This window comes from Polypterus senegalus, chromosome 15 (genome assembly GCF_016835505.1).
Source record: "Polypterus senegalus isolate Bchr_013 chromosome 15, ASM1683550v1, whole genome shotgun sequence".
Lineage (NCBI taxonomy): Eukaryota > Metazoa > Chordata > Cladistia > Polypteriformes > Polypteridae > Polypterus > Polypterus senegalus.
Window position 1 is genome coordinate 98,773,048 of NC_053168.1, and position 23,635 is coordinate 98,796,682.

At 39.7% G+C, this 23,635-nt stretch overlaps 1 protein-coding gene across 5 annotated transcripts in view; it reads right to left on the reverse strand.

Moving 5' to 3' along the window:
- ubp1 (upstream binding protein 1) overlaps nucleotides 1-23,635 on the reverse strand; it is a 75,801-nt gene that overhangs the window by 28,685 nt on the left and 23,481 nt on the right. For 2 of the 5 annotated variants that reach the window (XM_039736310.1, XM_039736308.1), the window contains exon 3: nucleotides 3,061-3,212. In XM_039736310.1, coding sequence (XP_039592244.1) covers nucleotides 3,061-3,212 — 152 coding nt within the window. Of the gene's footprint in view, nucleotides 1-3,060; nucleotides 3,213-3,408; nucleotides 3,597-6,242; nucleotides 6,603-23,635 lie in introns of those variants that run through there. The other 3 variants (XM_039736309.1, XM_039736312.1, XM_039736311.1) reach the window with 3 other exon arrangements.

Consider the following 23,635-nt stretch of genomic DNA (forward strand, 5'->3'; position numbering starts at 1 on the left):
CAGCTGCAGATGAACAATTCATGTCAGCACTGTACAGATCTTTGTAAAAACCGTTTTCATTGTTTTCTGTTTCATTCATTTGCTACGTATTCACTCAAACCTGAATTTTGTCCATGTCCTTCTATGAGATTATGGGTTACCCATTAGTTATTCTGATTTAACAGCATATGCAAATAATAAACCTCTGCATTACATTTTTATGTAAATTATTTACAGTAGGTGTACAAAGTACTGACCTGACTCTCCCACCCACCAACTGCTACTACACTTTGAGGTGATATAACAGAAAGTCACAACACATTTAAATTAGATTTTGTTTGTCATGATACATGCAAACACACTTTATACTTTGATAAGCCACAATCTCTTTTAATAAAATATAAAAAATACAAACTGAAAACTGATTTTCAGTATTTTAGGACAGACTGGCATTATCCATTTTACCTGGCTAGAACCAGAGTCCTCCTGTTGGTGTAAGAGAAAGCCGACCTAAGAAGTATGTAGTGATTAACAACTGGGTCGGGGAACACTTAGAACAGGAGGCATTTAATTGTGCTACTTTAGTTACAATGGGGTTTCAGAAACTCTTGTAAATTAAATATCAATTTAAAGATGATCTTTACAACATTCTACAACAACAACATATTTATATAGCACATTTTCATTCAAATGATGTAGCTCAAAGTGCTTTACAAGATGAAGAAAGAAAAAAATATAAAAATTAGGCAATATTAATTAAAAAAGAAGGTCCGATGGCCATGGAGGGCAGAAAAAACATCCCCCAGAGGGCTGGAGAAAAAAAATATTTGCAGGGGTTCCAAGGCCAAGACAGCCCAGCACCCACTAGGTATTCTACCTAACAGAAATGATCCAAATTCTACTTTAATGACAAAATAATCTCTGAAATTAAAGTCCATATTTCGACTTTAATCTCGACAGACTCCCTCCACCCCGACTATGGGCTGTGACTCACCTTTTCACAGCAATCTGGATATGTGACCACTTCTTTTTTTTTTTTTGTCAAGCACTGTGCAACTTTCTGAATTTGAACATCCGAGTGATTCCACCACGCTGTATCACTCCATCAATTTCGTTTTGGTGTTTATACCACTGCTTAAGCCACCAAATTGTATGTTTTTCCTTGCCTACACTTCACTGAACAGGACCTCCATTTCGCATTCACTGAAATCTTTTTTTTTTTTGTTTGTTTTTAAACACGTGCTTTTGCCATTGTCTTAACACCACACTGAATGGAAGGAGTTATTTTATATTCCATCCATCCATTTTCCAACCCGCTGAATCCGAACACAGGGTCACGGGGGGTCTGCTGGAGCCAATCCCAGCCAACACAGGGCACAAGGCAATATTGATTTGCATATTTAAATAGGTGTAATTCTGGGAGGAGTTGGGCTGAGGCTGTAGGCATGTGAATGTGTGTTAAAATCTAAATTGATTGGGATTTATAAAGAGGACATGCATGAAACTTTGCTTACACACAGTGGTATGCATCTGAATTTTTTGAGCTTACATTTCCAGTTTTGTCTGTACACAGCATTTTATTGTGAATTCTACACACCGTGTTATACATGAGGCCCCGTTATTTTGTTTCACATTTGCTACATCGTTTCTAGCTTTTGACTTAAACAAATGTTCACTTGATTTCAACTGATACTGTTCAGTTTCTAGTTGATCACTTAACTGAAAAAATATCACTATAGCAACTTTCCTGGGGACTTTCTGAATTGTGACGTCCTTTAATTAAATTCTCACAAAGGTCTTGAATGCTAATGGGACATGCACTTGGTTGCTCTTCTAAAGTGGTTTTCACTTTTTTCAAAGCATTTTAATCAAAATGGCATACTCACGGATTGGAGTATAAAGTTTCAAATTGCATTTCATTATTTTTGAAAACTACCCAATCATCTTTTTCTGCCCTTCTGAATTCTCCTGTGGATTGCCTTGAAGTTGTCAATATTAACCTCAAAATCCATTTCAGAGTGAGCTTCTGTAAGTCAGAGTCATATACAAAGTATTTGTAATTAATGACCACTATTACCTTATTGCATATTCCAAATAAACTATATTCAATTTTTGTAAATGGTCAAGTCCTTTTGACTTGTTTTAAAAGGTACTTGCTATACCTTTAACTTTGGTGACATCTGCAGATTTCACAATTTTAGTCACTTCATCAGTCGAATTTGTTTAATATTAATTATAGAGGGCGAAGATTCAGGCATAGACCCTTGAGGAGCACCGCCAAAGACCTTACCTTACATGGTGCATTCGTTTTTTTTTTTTAATCTTTTTACAACTTGTCAATTGCCCATTTTGTAAGTAATAAGTAATTGCATTCAGAATCAATCTATTGTATGGTATCACACTAAATGCTTTTGCATAGTCGATGTATCGATGCTTTAAAGTCCTCAAAGCCCATACCAGTGCTGGGAATGTATTATGGTACATGATCCTGCACTTTTGCTTCAACGTACAAGTCCCTAAGCTCTTGTGTTCTCCACCCTTCCGAAGTACTCATTAGCAGTATGTTAAAAAGCCTCCCCCATGTAGTATTGCACTTTACTTTTTTGTATTAAACTTCCCATGAAGGTAAACAGTAAGGCAGCATCTGCAGCATGCCGTAGTCCTGTATGGTTATCGGCAGCAAGTCATTTCAATATGTCTTTCCTAGTGAGGTGACCTGCTGTCTCCATTATGCTGTTGTCTTAGTATGTAGTGTTGTTTCATCACAATTAAGACACAAGCTGCTAGAAAATGCAGTTTATCCACTCACACTTAAGGTTTTGCTAAACAAGCTGACCTGCTCACATTGCTGCTTCACTGTTGACCAGAGGTGCCAGATGTGTGTCTGTTAGCATCTACTCTTGAATTTGACTCCTTTAGAATAAAGCTTGATAAAAACTGGTAAATGTTACAAAGCCAGAAGGCACAACAGTCACTTTATTTCAAGGCCAAGAGTATAACAATGCTTCCAGGTGCATTTTAATATTTTGTTTTATGCAGCTAATAAATAGGAGGATCAGAAGACAGCTATTAAGCTCTTACCTTGATTCAGGTAGGTGAGGGTCTCCTCGTGCAGTTTGACAGCTGGTGATGTGGAGGCACACAAAACATATTGAAAGGGGGGGTTTTTGGTCTCACTGTTTAGGGTCAGAGCGGAGTCTTCTTGTTTGAATATTGGCAGAGCCAGGACATCACTGGAGAGACAGAGAACAGGAGAAGGTAGACAGATATTTAACTGAATGCTCTGGGGAGAGATTGGCCATTCTGGAGGCAGCACTTTTTTTTTTGCAATTGCTTTCCACAAAGAAAGCTTATGTTGGAAACAGCTAATGAAACGCGTCCCGTCATATCCTGATGAGGGAGCCTCGACAGCTTATGTAACACTCACACCTTGTAGCTTTGGCTGGCAACTTGAACATCGATCTTTTTTCATAAACTACGCATTCAGGATATCAAAAGGAATCCCAAGCAGCTCTGCCTGCCTCACTACCATGGCAACAGCACGTCATGCTGACAAGCGCACTTCCTCTTTGGTGACACAAGGCTAGTGGTGCTTTTTTTGGGACTGGATTTGCTGGCTTCACAACTTGCTGACATAGAAGTAAAAAGAGAAAACACAAAAACAGACACACACACATACAAAATGCCATATAAACACATTCCAACTTGAGGATGCTTTCATCTTGTACTTATGTTTGAGCATCACAGCCACCTTTCAGTTTTCTTTCCACCCTGGAATTCTCATTGTAAATGACTTCGCAACATTTTACGATATTTATGCCCCAACACTCCACGCTGCAAAACACAGCACCTGCTCATCCACCTGAGTCACAACAGGACATAGACTTTCTGGGTTTGATAGATTCATGTCAATGTTATACTTGGCCCTATTAAAAGCGAGAATGGATTGTCACTCAGACAGGACCAAACTGTAGGGTCAGGCTCCATTGAGCCTCTGGTTCCCATGGTAACAGTAATGACAGCCATTGTGGAGTGTGACACAAGTAGTTATTGGCAAAATAATTTTGAAAACAACAGCAGTAGCCCTAAAATACAAAGCAGCAACAAAAACATTACAAAGTGCACCTAACAACACCTTCTACACAAACATGTCAGGATATTTAACTTGAATTATCACAAGACGGAACATGCCAGACCGCTACAGCACTGTCACTCACTGTTCAGTAAAATTTTGGCACTTCACACTCCTCTAAACACACATACCTGACAAACGGCACAGAGCAACTGACAAAAACGCTCACATCCAGAGCAACTACTTAATGCAAACATCCCAGGCATGAGCTTTTTAATGTGCAAGGCCACATCATTAATTTAAAACAATCGCAAAGCAAGGCCCATAACAGGGAGGACAAAGCAGTAGTAGTGTGCAGTGGTGGATGGAACTTAAGCACTGTCCTTGTACCAGGGCGGCCACCTTACCTTGTCACCAACATCAAAAGCCGTCTTATTTGTAAACCCTTGTGGATAATATTGTCTTGTAATAGTCTGCTGCCTCACAGAGCTCAAAGAAACCAGGCAGCCATAGTCCAAAAAAAAAAAAAAAAAAAAAAAAAGACACCAAGAAGATTATGACAGACTGGGCAATCAGTAGCTAACTACAACCTGCTGCATGACCATAAAGAATACCACACACAAAAAACATACAAGCAATGGCTATCTCCAATCCACCGCAAAGCTCAGAAACTTGTTTACTACCCGGTATCCCACTCAAGCAGACTTGCTTCATGTGTCTGTCAAGAAGGTGCTGACCGAGTAAAAGAGACCACCACCTAAAAATAGCCAAAATGAAAAGCAGAGCAAAGGGCAGACGTCTGCCCTTCAGAGAAGTGTCATGAATTTGACCTCATTGGAGAGTTGGGAAGCGAGGCCCTGTATTAAACATATGCAGACTTCAGAACTCTGTTGCACTGAGCAACTTGTCTGCACAAAGCTTCAGCTTGCGACACCTTCACTGGCATCTCATACACCTTAAGGACATTCTAGAACAGAGTGCTTTAGTATCTAAGGATGTTCTCCTATCACACTCATCATTGCTTGCCTGAAAGACAGACATCTAAGAACGGCTCACAGCCACAAGCTGTTCCACCCACGTAGTGCCTTAAGAAGCCACAGTTGTCCATCACTGCTAGTACCTGAGCTCACTATTGCTTTATCGGAGCATACATAGCAGGACAAGCTGAAATAACGAAACCGGTGGCATAAAGCTGTATATTTGGAAAAACCACCTAAAAGTGTACTATGGCATTTCTTGGCCCTCTTACTGTATTCTCCTTTAACTCACTCAGCCTGTCATTACATCCAAATATTAAATGCTGTGGGACTGCTGGACCGCTCTTGAAAAACAGCGGACACTTTCTTTCGTTACTTAAACATGAAAAATCCTCTGTCCTACAGCTGAAGAGCATAAAGATTACGCCTGGGCTCAAATCAGAAGTCAAATAGGAGAAATGTCTCCAAATGTCATACAACTGATGAACTCATCAATGGCTGGATAGGATTTTGCAGGACAAAATTAAAAGGTGATGCAAACACTCAAAAAATATGCACATGAAGCACTTGCGGGCCACCAAAGAAAATGAGGATGGCCTATAAGGAGGAGAAGCCGCCCTGTTAGAGCTGCAGCTCCCATAAGTTCTTCGGAGATGAAAGCAGACGTTTTGTCAGGAGCTACACTGGAGGACTTTGAAAAGATCGAGTTAACGACACCACTACCAGTCAGGATTTGCACGTTCTTTCGTCTCGAATGCTTCGGGCGGCAGGTAAGTTTGCTACTCCATTTAGATCTTTCTAAAATATTTCATTTATTAAGGGAATATCAATGTATAAACTAATAATAAAAAAAAAAGTTTCCAGGTATATTGGAGGAGAACTCCTGATCTCCAAGGAGCAAAAAGTCAACAGGAAGTGCATTGAGCTCTCCGACTTTGGAGTCACCCAGATGACAACAATAACTCTAAAACGATTTTCTCGGGGTCAGGCTTGATACCTTCGTTCCCTTGCTCACTTCTTTACACCTCGCCTTTCACTTTAACTCAGACTGTATCCTCTGCTGAAGATTGAGTACCGAGACTGGCAGAACGCTCTATACCCCCATACATTTAAACACCTTGGTCAGGCCCATCATGTTCTGTACCTCTTTACGTCTGCTTCACGCTCATGCCGCTTTTCTGAACACTTCACCCTTTACCAGCGTATTTCCTCACCTCATGCTATAGGCCCCAGCCCCCAGCTCCTGCCCAATACCGGAGAGGCTAGCGTCGAAGTCGTGCACCAGACCAGACTCGATAGCCGCGTCCTCCATCTTCAGGACCCAGGCCATGTCGGTGATCTTAGGGCGGCTCGGCGGTCTCCGCTTCGTCGGCGCGGCCAGGTAGAAAAGTGAAATCCGGCTCTTAGCCACCAGGCCCCGCCGGCCGCCCTCCTGCTCTCATACCGACGCCCCCGCTACCACTACACCGTTTCTTCGGATTGTTGTGTTCGTTCTAATTGTGCCTCCCAGCTACCGGTAATACGTGTAATCTACTCGGATTCAACGTCACTCCTAGGCGGCGGCACTGGGCAAAGAGAAAATCCGCCCGCCCATTTGCTCTCCGTCCAGGCAGTTGAGCCAATTATATTTCCAGTACCACCCAAAGAAAAACACTATTTGTCAATCAACAGTTACGTCACTAGGAATGTCTAGAAACGGCAGCTTGATCGTACGGAGCGCTCCGTAGCTCAGAATGCCTCGCGCCAAACGACTTCAGATAGGTGTTGTTACGAGAGATGCCGCCCATATCTCCGAATTCAAACAGTTGAGCCAATAACAATTTCAGCACCATCCTGCGAACAGTTCTGTTAAGCTGAAAAGTACAGTACAGCTGGGTCAGTAGGAACATTTAGAACGGTTTGTTACAAAAGTACAAACTGGGAAAAAAGAGGGGACGTGTGTAAGGTGATAGTTGTAAAACATCGGTAGGAGAAGAGAGGAGAAATTAAGATTTCAGAGTAGGCTGCAGGAAATAGAGGAGAATAAAAAATGCACACGTTTAAAAAACAAAAAAGTGGTATTGTTGAGCTGAAAATAAAAGAAACCAACAAAACGAAGAAAGAAGCCTTCTTCTAAGATCAGAATAGTTCTAAAAGTAGAGACATCAAAAAAGGGAGAAGTGTTAAGAGAGATAGACGGGTGGATACAAGAAGAACACCAAAATATAATACAAAGGGAGTTTGAAATAACGTGAAGTAAAACAAGCACTATTAAAGGAGAAAATGTGCCCAAATCTTGGAATAAATACATTGATCTCCAAAGACAAACTGGAAGCCAGTTACCCTTTCATGCCAGGACTATAAACTGCTAACACAAGTCAGAGCAAACTGTCTTAGAGAAGTTCTGGAGAACATCATACAAGAAGAACAATCCCTGGATGGTCAATACATTAAACTCTTATTTTGATAAGAGATATTGTAGAATACACCAAATTCCAATAGGCCTGTTAAATATTGACTTGGTAAAGGCCTCTGACTCTATAAAACATGATTTATTTTTTATGGAAAACATTGGAAAGGATTCAAATAATCGAACAAATTATGACAACAATCTGAAAATGTTATCAGAACATAACACATAAATGGAAACTTAACACATTAAAATACATAGAGGAGTATGTTAAGGGTGCCCACTCTTGGCAGTTTTGTTTGTCATCAGTATTTAAGTGCTGGCCAACATGATACAGAAAAGTCAGGATATCAAAGCGATAGAAATCCCAGGAAGTGGAGGAAAGGGGGGAGGCCAAATGCATGCTGTATGTGGATCACATAACTATTATAATATGAGATTTAAGTTCTGTCAATAAAGCATTAGACATAAGCCTTTTTTGTGAGGCTGCCAGAACAAAGATAAACTTGGGGAAAACTGAATGTAGGGTTCAAGGAAAGCGGACAGAGAAAAATTGTACGAGAATGCAAATCCATAAGAAATATATTAAAATGCTGGGAGTAAGATTTGGAAATAAAAAAAGAAGGCGAGAGAGACTGGAAATAGATGTTGAGATATGTAAAGCAAGTGACAGTATGTGGAAGTTGAGGATTCTTAGCTATGAAGGGAAAGTCCTTCTCCTTAAGTCAGTTATATTGCATGAAGTAATCTTTATGTACCAAGGAAAGACATTTTAAAAAAGTAAAAGATTTTTTTTTTTTTCTGGAGTTGAACATGTGAAAGTATTACATGAAAAAAGTTAAAGAAAACAAGAATACATACACATATATACACATATATATACATATACACACATATATATACACATATATATATATATATATATATATATATATATATATATATATATATATATATATATATATACATACATATACATATATATACATATACATATATGATATATATATCATTTTTAATGTAAGTAGATCATTTTGACCTGGTCATTTTAAAAGTAGCTCAAAAGCCGAAAAAGTGTGGGCACCCCTGAGGTAGACACTGTGTAACATGCCTTCTATTAATGTAAAAAAACACAGTTGGTGTGGCAAATGGTAAAAGGAAAACAGACTGTGGACATTGAACTAAATAAAGAAATGGCTATGTCTGGAAGGTAAAAGCAAAGAAATGTGAGTAGAATTCAATGGGTGAGAATAAATTATATTGATGAATCAATTTGGGTAAGGAGGTGTTTATACAACACAAGTTTTATTACAGGTGGCCATGGACAAAATAGAATTTCTGGAATCAAGAGCTTAAGAGCCCTCTTTGAGCTGCTGAATATTTTTTCAAAAAAATTTTTGAAAAGCACACAATGCACTGGTTTCACACATAAATCAAGACTGCTGTTGGCACCTGTTTGGCATCCTTGGCAGCAGTGGATGTGCAGGGGCAGCTCGATGGCCAACAGGAATGCATTGCAGGCCGGCTACCTCTTTGTCTTCGCACAGCAGGTGGGAGAAGGTGGCAATCACAGTGTGATGCAATATGGTTTGTACCTCTCGTCATCATAAGTGGTGGTCTTCCTAGGCGAATGCTGCTGTAGGCATATCAGCTACACAAATGTGTTCAGCGCCACGATCAGCTGGAGACCAATAGGCTGATGCTGGTACCTCACTTTTCTTTTCAATTTCCACCTCTAGATTACTTGCATCAAACTCTGAGACCGATCAGTCAGAAACTGATTCAGCAATAATACATAAAATGTCCATGGAGTATTTAGATGTCGATGCCATTTTAGAGGCTGTTTGCTATTCACTACTCATGCACACCCAGGGAATCGAGGTCAAATCAACAAAGCTATGAAACTTTCCTTCAACCAAAGAGAGTCGAACTAAAACATAAAGGTGAGTTTTGTCGCAGTTTACAGCCCATTATTGTCTTAAAACCCTGAATTTCGACAAAAGTCAACATCAGCCCTGAAAGAGTTAAAAGAGAGGGAAATGAAGAAGCACTCCCCCAACATCTTAAAGCTTCAGCCTTACATAGACGTCTTGTAAAAATTACACATTGAGGGTACAATGACAAAAACAGAAACCGCACATTGTACCCTCAATGTGTTACCATCATCCTACAGAAAAGGCTGAAACGGCAAAGAGGATTATGATGAAGACAGCCAATTTCAAAATGAAAAATCTTCCTGTGGTTAATCCCTTCCATGTGAAAGCCAAGGGGAATAACACTACCTTTATACTGTACAAAACAGCCAAGTGTTCCTTACTGAATATCTGGAACATTAATCCTGAAAATGTTACTGTATGCTGATAAAAACACATTACATAAATTGCTTAATCTTTTGTCCTATAATACAGTATTTATGAAATTATTGGTAAATTGTATTGCAGTGACAGATGTTCTATAACAGAAGCAGGCAAACAAATAGCGTAGCATCTTTTGTCGAAGGCAGTGATTCTCAAAATGAATGCTGGGGCCCCAGTAGCTGCAGGTTTTTCCTCATCACTTTCACATTCAGTTTTCTGTCGAATTGGTATCATTGCTTTATTAGCTGTTTTTTGTTGCCATGTTCTTCTATTATCCTACATTCAGAAAAATCAGAGTAGTGTGAAATTTGCATCTATAAGCAATTTCTAAAGATGCACTTTTACTATCACTTGAATTTCTTGAGTTTCTTTGTTATTTTCCTATTAATTTACCTTTTTGTTGTAGACTTTGGTCAGTTAATTGTATCATAATATAGTGACCATTTTAACATGGAGTTGAAAAGACACAGAATCAAATTTGCTTAAAGGCTGTATGGAAAACACCTGGAAAAGTGGCATGAAAAACTTAAAATCCATACTACAAATAGTTATCACAATATATATTCATTCTTCCTTGGTATCAATTAGAACTTAGTAAACACAGTCTTGTAACTTTTGGATTGCCACTAGAATCCTAAATTGGGGAAAAACATCAATTAAAGGCAGATTAGGTTGGAACAACCCGCAGCCACTGGGCCCCCAAAACTGAACTTGACAACTCTGTACGTACAGTGTCACACACGTACAAAACAATAAAAAAGTTATAATAACTGAACAGAATCTGAGGTAGGAGCAATACTTTTTTATCCCACTTTTGAAATAAAAAATAAACATTTTGCTCCTACCCAGGCACATCTCAAAGTGCATAAAATCAAAAAAGTGCACAGTAATAGCAATAACATTTTTTTTTACCTTTTGAAATAAAATAAACGTTCTGATCATATATGACCCAGGCACATCACAACCCTAATTTAATGGACTAAAAAGAACTCTCAGTGCTATTAAAGCTAGTGGTAGCTAGCTAGCAAGTGATAACACACATACATATAAAGTCTACTGCACACAGAGATTCATTTTAATTCACCACGTGTGTGTGTTTAGCGGTGTCTTTTTCAAATAAACAAAAAGGCGGCGGTACGCATACGCTGCTTTTTGATTAAGTTTGAGGTACTGTGAAGGTATACAGAGGCCGAGGGTCCTAGGGCTACATGTTTTGTTTATTTGGTGAAAAAACACACTTAAAATTTGCAAATGACATTGTTAAGTATAATAATAATCTTTACATTTATTAACTCAAAGCGCTTTGCTACCTCCACACAAGGAGGACCCAGGAACGAATACATCAGCTCCTTCTCAGGAGACAGCGGCACTTCTATTATGCTACCTGCGTAGTTGTGCTGTACTATATATTATGTTTGATAATTTAAAATTACAAACACAGAATTTCCGACATCCGAATATCAACCGCAGGTTAACAATGAGCTCTACATTCCACAAAAAAAGTTATGTAGTCCCACAAAGTAATCGATGCTTACTTTTTACTGAGTTTAAAAGAAAACTCCAAATTTTTTGCATGCTTTCATCAAATACAGTCTTTCTAATTCGTTGAGTGTCAATGGCTGATCACTGATCGTCGTCTCATAACAGCGATAAATCCGCAGGATGGAAGTGTCTGAGAGGAGAGCCAACCAATCACAAAAAGAGAGGTGTAGAGACCGTGCTTGTCAGTAAAGAAGCTCTCACTGGAGTAACAATCAGATTTATTTGCGGAAACCCACATTTGCACTCACGTAATGCAACGGGAATATAAACAGGCCAGGTTTTAAGGGCTCGTTCATACTTCACGGCTGCCACGCGTTCCCAGCGTTAATTTGATACGTCCTCTGAGCACTTCCTCAGAAATTAACGCGACGCGTCCGCTTGTTGCAGTCCCAACAAAAAGTCGTGGAGCGCAGTGTTCTAAAAGTTGGAATGTGAAATCAGACTCTCTGTTTACTGTCTGCATGTGACATTTACGTAAACTGCGTGCGCAACACTTGCTTTGCAGTAGCTTCATAAGCGTCAGTAGCGTTTTGTTTATTCTTACGCACGTACTTTACGTAAATCTGGAAGATTCCACCAGGTTGCAGTGCGAGATATCATCATGGTGAGAAAACGTTCGGCTTCGCTGTGTTATGAATTCCCCGAAACATCCATTAAATTCCGAGGACACCTTGCCGAAATAACTCTGAAAATGATGTTTAATGATTACATCTATCAATCCAGGGATTTGCCCATTACAGCTTGCATCGAGCACGAGAAACAATCCCCGGTCGGGGCAGCTCATTGTAAGGTGAATACAAGCGCTCACATACACTAGGGTCATTTTAGCGTCACCAAAACCCCAAATCTGCATACATTTGGAAAGAACCGGATCCCACTGTTTAAACCCACCAGGAAAACATGCAAACTCCAGGCAGGGAACACCAGCAACGTGATTGCCTGCGACACAGCTGTGCTACCTCTCCGCCACCGTGTCACCCCACGTGTGTAATTATTAACAGTATTCATTACTTAAATGAAATTAACGATTTATCTGTAAAATGAAACATACATAGTTTAATGCATTTCAACTTGAAAGTGATATCAAGTACAGTATAAATCTAAGGATTCTAAATGTGCAGAGAGTTGGAATATCATACATTTAATGTGTTCTGTGTGGTGATCTATTGCTGCTTGCCACTGCTGTCTGGTCAGAAGGAAGCCCCAGAAGCACATAGCGATTAACAACTGGGTCGGTTTTATGATGATGTTTACGACAGTCTACTAACAAAGTAAGCTACGAGATTAAATTGGACATTTCGAGATTAAAGCCGAAATTTCCATTTTATTCACAAAATACTCCTTTTTCATTGTGTCCTTAAATATTTTCTCTGTGGAAAAATACAGCGCTGTACATTCTGTTGCTATTGTGAAGGTGCAAAAAAAAAAAAAGACGGCGCAGAAAATGGTATGTGAGACTTTTAAAATATATAGTGTCATCACGATGGGGAATATGCAACGCCTGAACATAAAAGCACATCGAAGCATGCACATCGACCCCGTAGGATCCTCAAAGCGGCCTTCTGTCACGTGTAGACAGTAAACAGAGCCTCTGACGTCACATACCAATTTTTAGCACACTGCGCCCCTGACTTTTTGCTAAGACTGCAATTCGCGCACACGTCGCATTAATTTCTGACGACCTGCCTAGAGGACGTGGCAAATGAACAGTGGGAACGCGTGATTGCCATTGTTTAATATGTAGTCTATGCGGAGGGTTGCATTCATGGTCTGCACTTCTGTAGGAATTTATGTAGGAATCTGTAAAGTCTGGTGAAATGTGTTTTTCTCGGATTTTCTCTGCGTTTCTAGTGGGACCTCGGCCCGAGCCACGTGTGGCCTGCAGGCTGCCACTTTAATAGGTCAGTAATAGGGGAACCATTTTTGATTCCCAACAGACTCTTCCAAATGAAGGTTCCAGAAAAGAGCTTTATTTATTTAAATCCATTACAAGTAACATATGTAGCCATGAACAGATTTGTGAAATACCAAAGTATCCTAATTTTAAAAGGACTCTTGCTGCATACAATAACACAGGCTAAGTCCAGGTTTTGTTAAGTGTCATGCCTACCATACATTAAAGATTTCAGTTTTTTTTCTACATACAGTATTGGGAAGTTTTAATGGCACAAAGAACCCTTCTCAGAATGAAATGGTGCTTTGACAAATAGTAGTTCTACGAGGAACTACACAGCCCAGTAAAGAACCATAAAGTGCTTTTTGAAAAACAAAAAAAAAAACATTTTTAAGAGAGTGGGCTGTAGGCAGGGGCGGAGTGCCCATCAGGAACAACTGGAGATTTCCCGGTGGGCCGGTAACATTTCTGGACTGGTCGAGCTGCTGTGCACACCCTTTCAACCATTCATAAATAAATAAATCCATAAAAAGATATCCCATGCCCAAGTGGTATAACTTAAGTGTGCGGGTATCCATTCTAGATTTAAAGGAGACAGTAACTTAAGCAGTAGCTGAAACCGGCAAGTCTCTAAAAGTAAATAACCAGCGCCGTAGCGAAGAATAGTTAACAGTAACAGCGATTCCTTACTGGAAAGATGTTAAGGCATATAAAGAATAATTTGATAGAACACAGTATAATACTCATACAGTTATGCGTTAACACTGGAAACACGCATTCATAAGTAAGAAGGCACGTATTTTAAGTCGAGGTAGGCATTTGACTTCAAAGCGGATAAGAGAGATGCTCTACTTTAAGGAGACAGGTAGGCATCTAGCGAGGTAGCGCCGATCAGACAAAATCAGTTGTAGAAACAGATACAGTACTAGAATAAGGAAACAACTAGCGGTGGATCTTCAGTAAGCAAGTTTTCTCAGTAAGAAGTGTGTAAAGATTTTTCTGGGTAGAACAGTTCCCCGGTGGTCAGGGAAGTAGAGCGATTAAGACGGCAGCAGCATAAGGATTATTTAAAATGAATGAATACAAACGGTGAGTGGACAGCTTTTAGGTAAGGAAGCAATAAGAAGCGCAAGTTTGGATAACAGATAGGGAAAAATACACCTCAAAGAAACACAAGCTACAGGCAATCAAGGTGAAGAATATTACACGAATGTAAGGAGCCAGAAGAAGTAAAATGACTGTATATGTTCTTCAATCCATTGTTTTTTTAGTTAATCGTTTAAGTGAAATCGTTTACATTTATTTAACAATGTTGAACAGTTTTAGTAATCCAAAGCCAAATTTTAATTATGAGGCCAGTGCAATGCAAGTCATGTTGGATGCTGGATTTTTTCGGAGAATGGCTTATAGGGAGCCAGTCTTTGTGAAGGCTATGTCTGCAGCAGATACCAGGGGCCTCATGTATAACGCCGTGCGTAGAACTCGCACTATAACATGGCGTAAGCACAAAAGCCGAAATGTGCTTATGCACAGAAAAATCCAGATGCAGGAATCTGTGCGTACTCCAACTTCCACGTTCTTCTGCTACATAAATCCCAATCAGCGTGAAAAGTAACGCTCGTGCACGCGCTTTATGTTATGCCCCTACTCCTCCCAGAATTACGCCTCTTTGAATATGCAAATCAATATAAATCGCCCTTAAGCTCAGCCTTCTGTGAAAAGACAATGGGAAAAGCACGGGGAAAATATAAGAATTTCAGCGAATACCAAGTGGAGGCAAAGGAAAAACATACTATTTGTTCAAATAAACCGTGGTGTAATCAACAAAATGAAGCTGATCGAGTGGCATAGCGTGTTGGAGAAACTTGAAAGCTCACATTCACAAAATCGCACAGTGCCGGAAATAAAAAAGAAGTCACATATCAAAGTTGCTGTGAAAAGGCGAGTTGTAGCCCACTGTCTATGAGTGTCATATGAAAGCTTATTAGAGTACAGAGAAAAAAAGGCACACAGTGGGGAAAAAGCACGAAATGTCAACTTCAATCTCGACATTTCCACTTTAATCACGTAGTTTATTTTGTCATTAAAGTAGAACATCATAAACTTCATCTTAAAATCGTTTAATTAACCAGTTTCTCAAATCACATCGTAATTAAAGTAGCACGTTAAATGCTTTGTTTTGTATGTGATCTTCTATGTGCTCTATGTGTGTGAATCACTACTTGCTTCTTAAACTGGCTCTCTTCCTCCAACTGGACACAGAGTCCATTACATTTGTGATATTACAGCTCTCTGAATAACTAAAATACTGAGATGTATACGTGATATCATTTTTATGATGATAGGAGTTAAAGTACGTTATTAAACATGAGTTTCACGGTGCAGTGATTGTGTGCGACCTTCGATAAAATAATTTATTGCAGCAGTACTCAGGGGCGGCTCTAGGCTTGTGGTGGCACTGGGCAGAGGAAGAATCGGTGGCTCCTTCGCCCGCCAATTTCAGTAAGGTAGCTAATGCACGGTGGATGGCCACGTCCGTTGCAGACACTGCATAACCACCTCGTGCTCATGACACAAGCATTTAACTTTTGCCGAAATTTGTCGCCGAGTTTTTAGCTGTGTTGTTATTTTCTCTTTCTGTTTTATATTCAATATATATTGGCGTGGCCCCAAGAGTCCTTGCTTTTCTTTCCCCAAGTAACCGATCGCCATACAATCAGCTCTGTAATAGAAGTTAAGCCATCTGTAAGCTTAGCGCTGATTCTTCAAAACGTTTAAAGAACATTGAAATATCTTCTTAGTATATGTTTAATTATTCTATCCTTCACGACACTCCCAGTGAAGAATATAGATTATTTAAATGAAGTTAAAGTTTTATCTGTATAATTTAATAAACATATTTTGCTGCATTTCACCTTAAAAATGATATCGTCATCATATGTAAATACGCGCTTTATAAAGTGGCTCAGGTTGTGAGATATTATAACTGTAGTGCAAGTTTACAGTGGGGTGATTGTGCTTATAAGTACAAACCGTTCTACAAGGAGCAATTGATTGAGTGCATTTAAAGTTCTTGGGATTAAACTGTTTCTGAACCGCAAGGTCAGGAAAGGCTTTGAAACGTTTTGCTGTGGCTGAGGCAGCGTGTCCTTGAAGCTGTATACCAATAATTCTCTTTCCGATCAGCTGCTGCTGTGATTCACACTCAGATACAGTGATATAAATACTCTGAGTCGTGCAGTGAGAGTAATATGGAAAAAGATGATCCGCTGTGGCAACTCCTAACGGGAGGAGCTGAAAGAAGAAGAAGAAGAAGAAGAAGTGAGAGTAACAACGCTAAAGCAGTTATGGTATTTGGAATACTATGGCTGTTCCCTGGACCATTATATTGTTACAAGTTAATTACAATCAGATGCGTTACACTAAACAACAATATGCAGTTAGTTTCAGTGTATTTATAAAGCCGCGTCAGGAAAATAAGGTGTAACCACAAAGGAACAGTAGCACTGCTTCGTCGCTGGGTGCCACCAGTCTGCAAAACCGAGCAGAGAACTTGCGTACGACAAGGTATGAGGTACCGTGGAAATGTGCGTGGCTTTACGCCAAGTGTAGGTTTTATACATCGCGATTTGAACATGGAAAAGTTCTTACACAACATTTCTGTGCGTACGCACCGTTTATACATGAGGCCCCAGCTGATCTGGTACCTTGAGCTCAGAGTCGCTGAAGTAGTGGAGGAGTTGGCTGGCCTGTGTAGAATTGACAGACCTGGTCCAGGTATCCTTTAGAGAGATGGTGTGCACCCTAAGGTGGTGCAGACGGAGACTCTGGACCAGGCAGAGATAGGTGGGTCAGTGTCACAAGAAACAAGGTAAAGGCTGCACACAATCTGGTGACATCAACCCTAGAACTGGAAGGGTCAAACCATTTTCATGTCCTTGCAGAGCTGGACAGTGTTTGAGGTGGTAAGCAAGAATGAGGAGCACCAATGAGCCACCTCAAAACCAGACCCCAAAGAGAAAGAAGTGATTTTTTTGTGGAGTGATTGTTGGGGACTTAATCATTAGGGAGACTGAAGCACAGACAGATAGTCTCGAATGGTCTGTAACCTTCTGGGTGCACAGGTGGGAGATCTCCCTGGAAGGGTGGTAGGCTCTTGGCCAGAGGGAGGTTTGTCATGGTCCATGTTGGGAAAAAAATTACATACATAAGTGTAGTCTGCCATTTCTGCAATCCAAATTTAAAGTGTTAGGTGCCAGGCTGAGGAGCAGGACTAACAAGATAGTCTTCGCCAAAGTCCTGCTTGTGCCACTTGCCAGTCCAGGTAAAACTGAGGAGATTAGAAGAGTTAACGCATGGCTCAAATCAGGATAGAAGAGTATAGTTTTATTAAGGCATTGGAATTCCTTTTGGAACAATGGGGACCTGTTTCACCACAGTGGGTTACATCTGAAATGAAGGGGCACCAATGTGTTGGGAAGACATACAGTGGTGTGAAAAACTATTTGCCCCCTTCCTGATTTCTTATTCTTTTGCATGTTTGTCACACAAAATGTTTCTGATCATCAAACGCATTGAACCATTAGTCAAATATAACACAAGTAAACACAAAATGCAGTTTTTAAATTATGTTTTTTATTATTTAGGGAGAAAAAAAATCCAAACCTACATGGCCCTGTGTGAAAAAGTAATTGCCCCCTTGTTAAAAAATAACCTAACTGTGGTGTATCACACCTGAGTTCAATTTCCGTAGCCACCCCCAGGCCTGATTACTGACACACCTGTTTCAATCAAGAAATCACTTAAATAGGAGCTGCCTGACACAGAGAAGTAGACCAAAAGCACCTCAAAAGCTAGACATCATGCCAAGATCCAAAGAAATTCAGGAACAAATGAGAACAGAAGTAATTGAGATCTATCAGTCTGGTAAAGGTTATAAAGCCGTTTCTAAAGCTTTGGGACTCCAGCGAACCACAGTGAGAGCCATTATCCACAAATGGCAAAAACATGGAACAGTGGTGAACCTTCCCAGGAGTGGCCGGCCGACCAAAATTACCCCAAGAGCGCAGAGACGACTCATCCGAGAGGTCACAAAAGACTCCAGGACAATGTCTAAAGAACTGCAGGCCTCACTTGCCTCAATTAAGGTCAGTGTTCACGACTCCACCATAAGAAAGAGACTGAGCAAAACAGCCTGCATGGCAGATTTCCAAGACGCAAACCACTGTTAAGCAAAAAGAACATTAGGGCTCGTCTCAATTTTGCTAAGAAACATCTCAATGATTGCCAAGACTTTTGGGAAAATACCTTGTGGACTGATGAGACAAAAGTTGAACTTTTGGAAGGCAAATGTCCCGTTACATCTGGCGTAAAAGGAACACAGCATTTCAGAAAAGAACATCATACCAACAGTAAAATATGGCGGTGGTAGTGTGATGGTCTGGGGTTGTTTTGCTGCTTCAGGACCTGGAAGGCTTGCTGTGATAGATGGAACCATGAATTCTACTGTCTACCAAAAAATCCTGAAGGAGAATGTCCGGCCATCTGTTCGTCAACTCAAGCTGAAGCGATCTTGGGTGCTGCAACAGAACAATGACCCAAAACACACCAGCAAATCCACCTCTGAATGGCTGAAGAAAAACAAAATGAAGACTTTGGAGTGGCCTAGTCAAAGTCCTGACCTGAATCCAATTGAGATGCTATGGCATGACCTTAAAAAGGCGGTTCATGCTAGAAAACCCTCAAATAAAGCTGAATTACAACAATTCTGCAAAGATGAGTGGGCCAAAATTCCTCCAGAGCTGTAAAAGACTCATTGCAAGTTATCGCAAATGCTTGATTGCAGTTATTGCTGCTAAAGGTGGCCCAACCAGTTATTAGGTTCAGGGGGCAATTACTTTTTCACACAGGGCCATGTAGGTTTGGATTTTTTTCCCTAAATAATAAAAACCATCATTTAAAAACTGCATTTTGTGTTTACTTGTGTTATATTTGACTAATGGTTAAATGTGTTTGATGATCAGAAACATTTTGTGTGACAAACATGCAAAAGAATAAGAAATCAGGAAGGGGGCAAATAGTTTTTCACACCACTGTATGAGTAGGTTTCTCAGGGATTGTTTAAACTAGGGAATGAGAGGACAAGGAGATTTGGGCAGGCCAGATTTGGACCTATAAATGAAGGAACAAAGAATAGCATAAAAATAAAAATACATAGTAATGTAAATTCTAAGCCAATGTTTAAGGGCAAAAGTAAAATGAGTAACAAATTAAAAATAACTTGCCTTAAGGCTAAAAGTATTAAAAATAAAACAAGTGAGTTGGAGTTGTATGCACATGAGCAAAATTATTACAGCAATAACAGAAACCTGGCTAAGTAAAAAAAATGGCAATGAGTATAACATAGATGGTCACCCGTTTTTAGGAAGGATAATAATAATAATTCTTTGCATTTATATAGCACTTTTCTCACTACTCAAAGCGCTCAGCAATTGCAGGTTCAGGGTCCTGCTCAAGGGCCCAACAGAGCAGAGTCCCTTTTGGCATTTACGGGATTCAAACCGGCAACCTTCCAATTGCCAGTGCAGATCCTTAGTCTCAGAGCAGAACAGAAAAGGAGGAAGCGTTGATTTTTATGTAAAACAGAATTTAAATGCAAGTCTTCTTCAGTTGGATGCTGTGCCACATATTATGGTGGATGCCTGTGTTCATCTGAAAAGCTTTAAGGAAAGAGGCCTTATTTTAGGAGTGTGCTATAGACCCCCAATGCAGATAATAATTTCAGTGTGCATCTTTTTAGTAATCTTAAAAAGGCAACTTTACAGGGGGATATTATATTCATGGAGGACTTTCACTACCCAAATATTAACTGAACTAGCTTGTCAAATAGCCGAGTAAAAGAGAAAGACTTTATAGATGTAATCAGTGACTCTTTTTTAACAAAGCATTTTAAAACACAAACGCAGGGGGGAGCATGGAATTGAAGGTATAGAAGTGGTTGAACTGCTAGGGTCAAATAACCCTAATATAATATATTTCTCAGTGCTTTGAAAGTGAACAAATGTAAAAACCAAAACTGTGACGTTTAACTTTGGTAGGGCAGGTTCTGAGCAGATGTGGCAAAGTCTAAAGAGGATGGACTAGGAGAAGGTTTTAAGTGTGGATACAGTTAATGTGCAGTGGAACAGGTTTAAAATCATTTTAGATATAATGCAGGACCGGCGCATCTTAACATTTGGAACTGGCAGCAAACTCAAAAAAAGTCTGCAGGGAGTACATAAGGAACTGAAAAACAGCTGTGTAAGACAAATAACTCCAATGTGAATCGTAGGGCGTGCGAGAACCTGAGGCCAGCCATTCAGATGGATATTAGGGAGGCTGAGAAGCAGTTAGAGGGGAACAAAGCAGATAAGGCAAAATATGATTCCAAAGAACCGTCAAAGAAGAGGAGAAGTGTAGCAGGAATAGTAAAGGGAAATGAAAAATACAGACAATAAAATAGCAGCTGCTTTTCTGAAGTCTTCACATGTGAGGAAGTGAATAACCTTCCAGTGGTAACAGGGACTACTAAGGAGGTACGGGGTGATTGAGAGATTTTAGAGGGAGAAGTACTGCTCAGATTAAATAGGCTGAAATCAAACAAGTCACCAAAACCAAATAATATTTACCCTTGAGTGCATAAGGTGGTTTGTGTACATAAATAAACCCTTGCTGCAAATTTTGTGGAAATCATTGCACACTGGAGAAATTCAGAAGGACTTAAAAATGGCGAACAGGTAGATTCAAGCAACAATAGGCCAGTAAGCTTAACATGCATCACAGGAAAATGAATGGAAGGAATTTGTAAGGATGAGATTGAGCAACACATGGCAAGTACAGAATTTTAACTAAACAGTCAGCATGGGTTCTGAAGAGGGAAGTCAAGTTTTATTAAAATACTGGAAATTTTATGAGGAAGCAACAAAAGGATATGATCAAAGTGGAGCATATGATATTATTTATCTGGACTTTCAGTAAGCATTTGATAAGGTGCCACATGAGAGGTTGGGCACCAAACTAAAAGAGGTGGGAGTTCAGGGTGTAGTGTGTAAATGGGCGAAGAATTGGCTTAGACACAGGAAACTGAGGGTTCATGGTGCAAAGAACCTTACCTGAAATTAGTGATATTAAGAGCAATGTCCCTCAGGGGACAGTGCTAGGGCCACTGTAATTTGTAATATATATGAAGGATTTGGATATGAATATATGCAGATGATACCAACCTCAGTGGAATGTCATATAATTTAGAATAGGGCAAATCATTACAGAGGGACTTGGACAGCATAGAGACTTGGACAGATTTGTGGCAGATGGAATTTAATGTAAGTAAATGTGGCGTATTACACATAGGAAGTAAAAATGATGGGTCTGAATACATAAGGGGAGTCACAGAGGACTTGTTACTATCAGACAGTGATCAGACAGTGTTCAGAAGCCTTTAAAAGGAATATTAGGTTATATTATGCAATGTGTACAGTACCAGTCCAAAGAGGTTATACTTATGCTTTATAATGCACTGGTTAGACCTCATCTGGAGTACTGTGTGCAGTTTTGGTCTCCGGGCTACAGAAAAGACATAGCAGCGCTAGGAAAAGGTCCAGAGAAGAGCGACTAGGCTGGTTCTAGGGCTACAGGGGATGAGTTATGAGGAACGACTAAAACACCTGAGCTGCGCAAAAGGAGAATAAGGGGTGATACTGCTGAAGTGTTTACAATTATGAAGGACATTAGTATAGTGTATTTATTAGTACTGTTACTTTAAAATGAGTTTAACAAGAACATGGGGACAGTTAGAAACTTGTTAAAGGTAAACTTCGCAAAAACATTAGGAAGTTTTACTTCACACAGTGAACCACAGAAACATGGAATAAGTTACCAAGTAGTATGGTAGACAGTGAAACTGTCGGGACATTCAAAAATAGGCTTAATGTTATTTTGGAATAATTAAGTGGACAGGACTGGCAAGCCTGTTCTAGTCTAGATTGTTCTAATGCAACTCTATATTTCGGTTACAAGGCTCAATAACTTCTGAATGCACAGGAGTCTCAGACAAGCCAAGTGTCCATCACAATGCTCTAATGGCTGCTAACCTCCTTCAGCCTAGCACAAAGGTGAAATGCTGCCTTTAGGATCTAGAGCTCCATTGTAAAATATTAACTTTTTTCTGAATGTATAAACTTTTCTCATTTGTCAGCTATTGCTGGTCATCTTGGACAGGGCTCTGAATTTTCAAATTCTTATGTCTGCAGCATCAGCACACCTTTTTGCCAATGTTGAACATGACAAGAATCTGATTACCATCTTATCTTCCTTTAATGGATACATTCGACTCGTCCACTGGCTTCCTCAATTCTGCCATAGACAGAATGGAAGGAATGGAACAGGCTCAATGACGCTGGTGTTCTAAATGGCACCCATTAATGCCACAGTGTTGCCAACTCCTATACCACTCCGTGTACCTTGGGGTGATTCATTTCAGTTGGCTTTCAGTAAGGCTCCTAACTGTATGTGTAACCCAGGCATGATGGTGAATCTGATATCATGAAGGAAAGACTCCAAGATTAAATTCAAACACATTCTCATTTTTAAATAATGGATTCTATAAATAAATAAATCTCTCTATTATAATAAAAAAAAATCTTGGGAGAGGAGACTTTTTATCCTGCAACAAGACGTGATCTTTTGAAGAGAGACACTTTCATGTCCCACGAGATGAGACATTGTGCCAAGAAATGTAACCACCCCCGGGGCCGGACATAAAAGAAAGAGTAGATGGCAAAGTAGAACATCGTAAAGAATTCAAAAACGTTGGCACGGTACACATGCAGAGCAGGTTAGAGATAATGGAAGTAGAAAAGTTTGAAAGTCTCAAAAAAAAAAAAAAATGATAGTAAAGATCACATTAGCGCAAACAAATGTAAATTAATACTTGGTTAAACAACGGAACAGCGGAAAGACATCGAATATATTGTTTGGCTTTAAACTGTAAGTTGGAGACTTGTAGATTTTACAATTTGTGTTGCCATCAGGGAAAAGTACTGTTTCTTCCCAATGAGGGTATCCATGAGAATTAAAAGATTTGCGGCACAGACGCGAAGTTGCTGACGCGTAGCGCACGTTGGTGGGGTGGACGTGGGGGGTATGTTTGGGTCGGGGTTTTAAAGCCCCCTAGTAAATAATAAAAAAACTGACGGCTTAGAAATATAAAGTTACTTTTGTAGGACAAGCATTGCGTGCTCAAAAGTTACCCAAAACATGATCCATTTACAAAAAAAAAAAATGACATCATACTAGGCTTTTTTTCTCCAACCACAGTGTGTGAATAGGGCAGAGAAATAAATCGTTTATCCAATATGTTATTCAGTTTTGTTTTGTTTGAAAATCAAA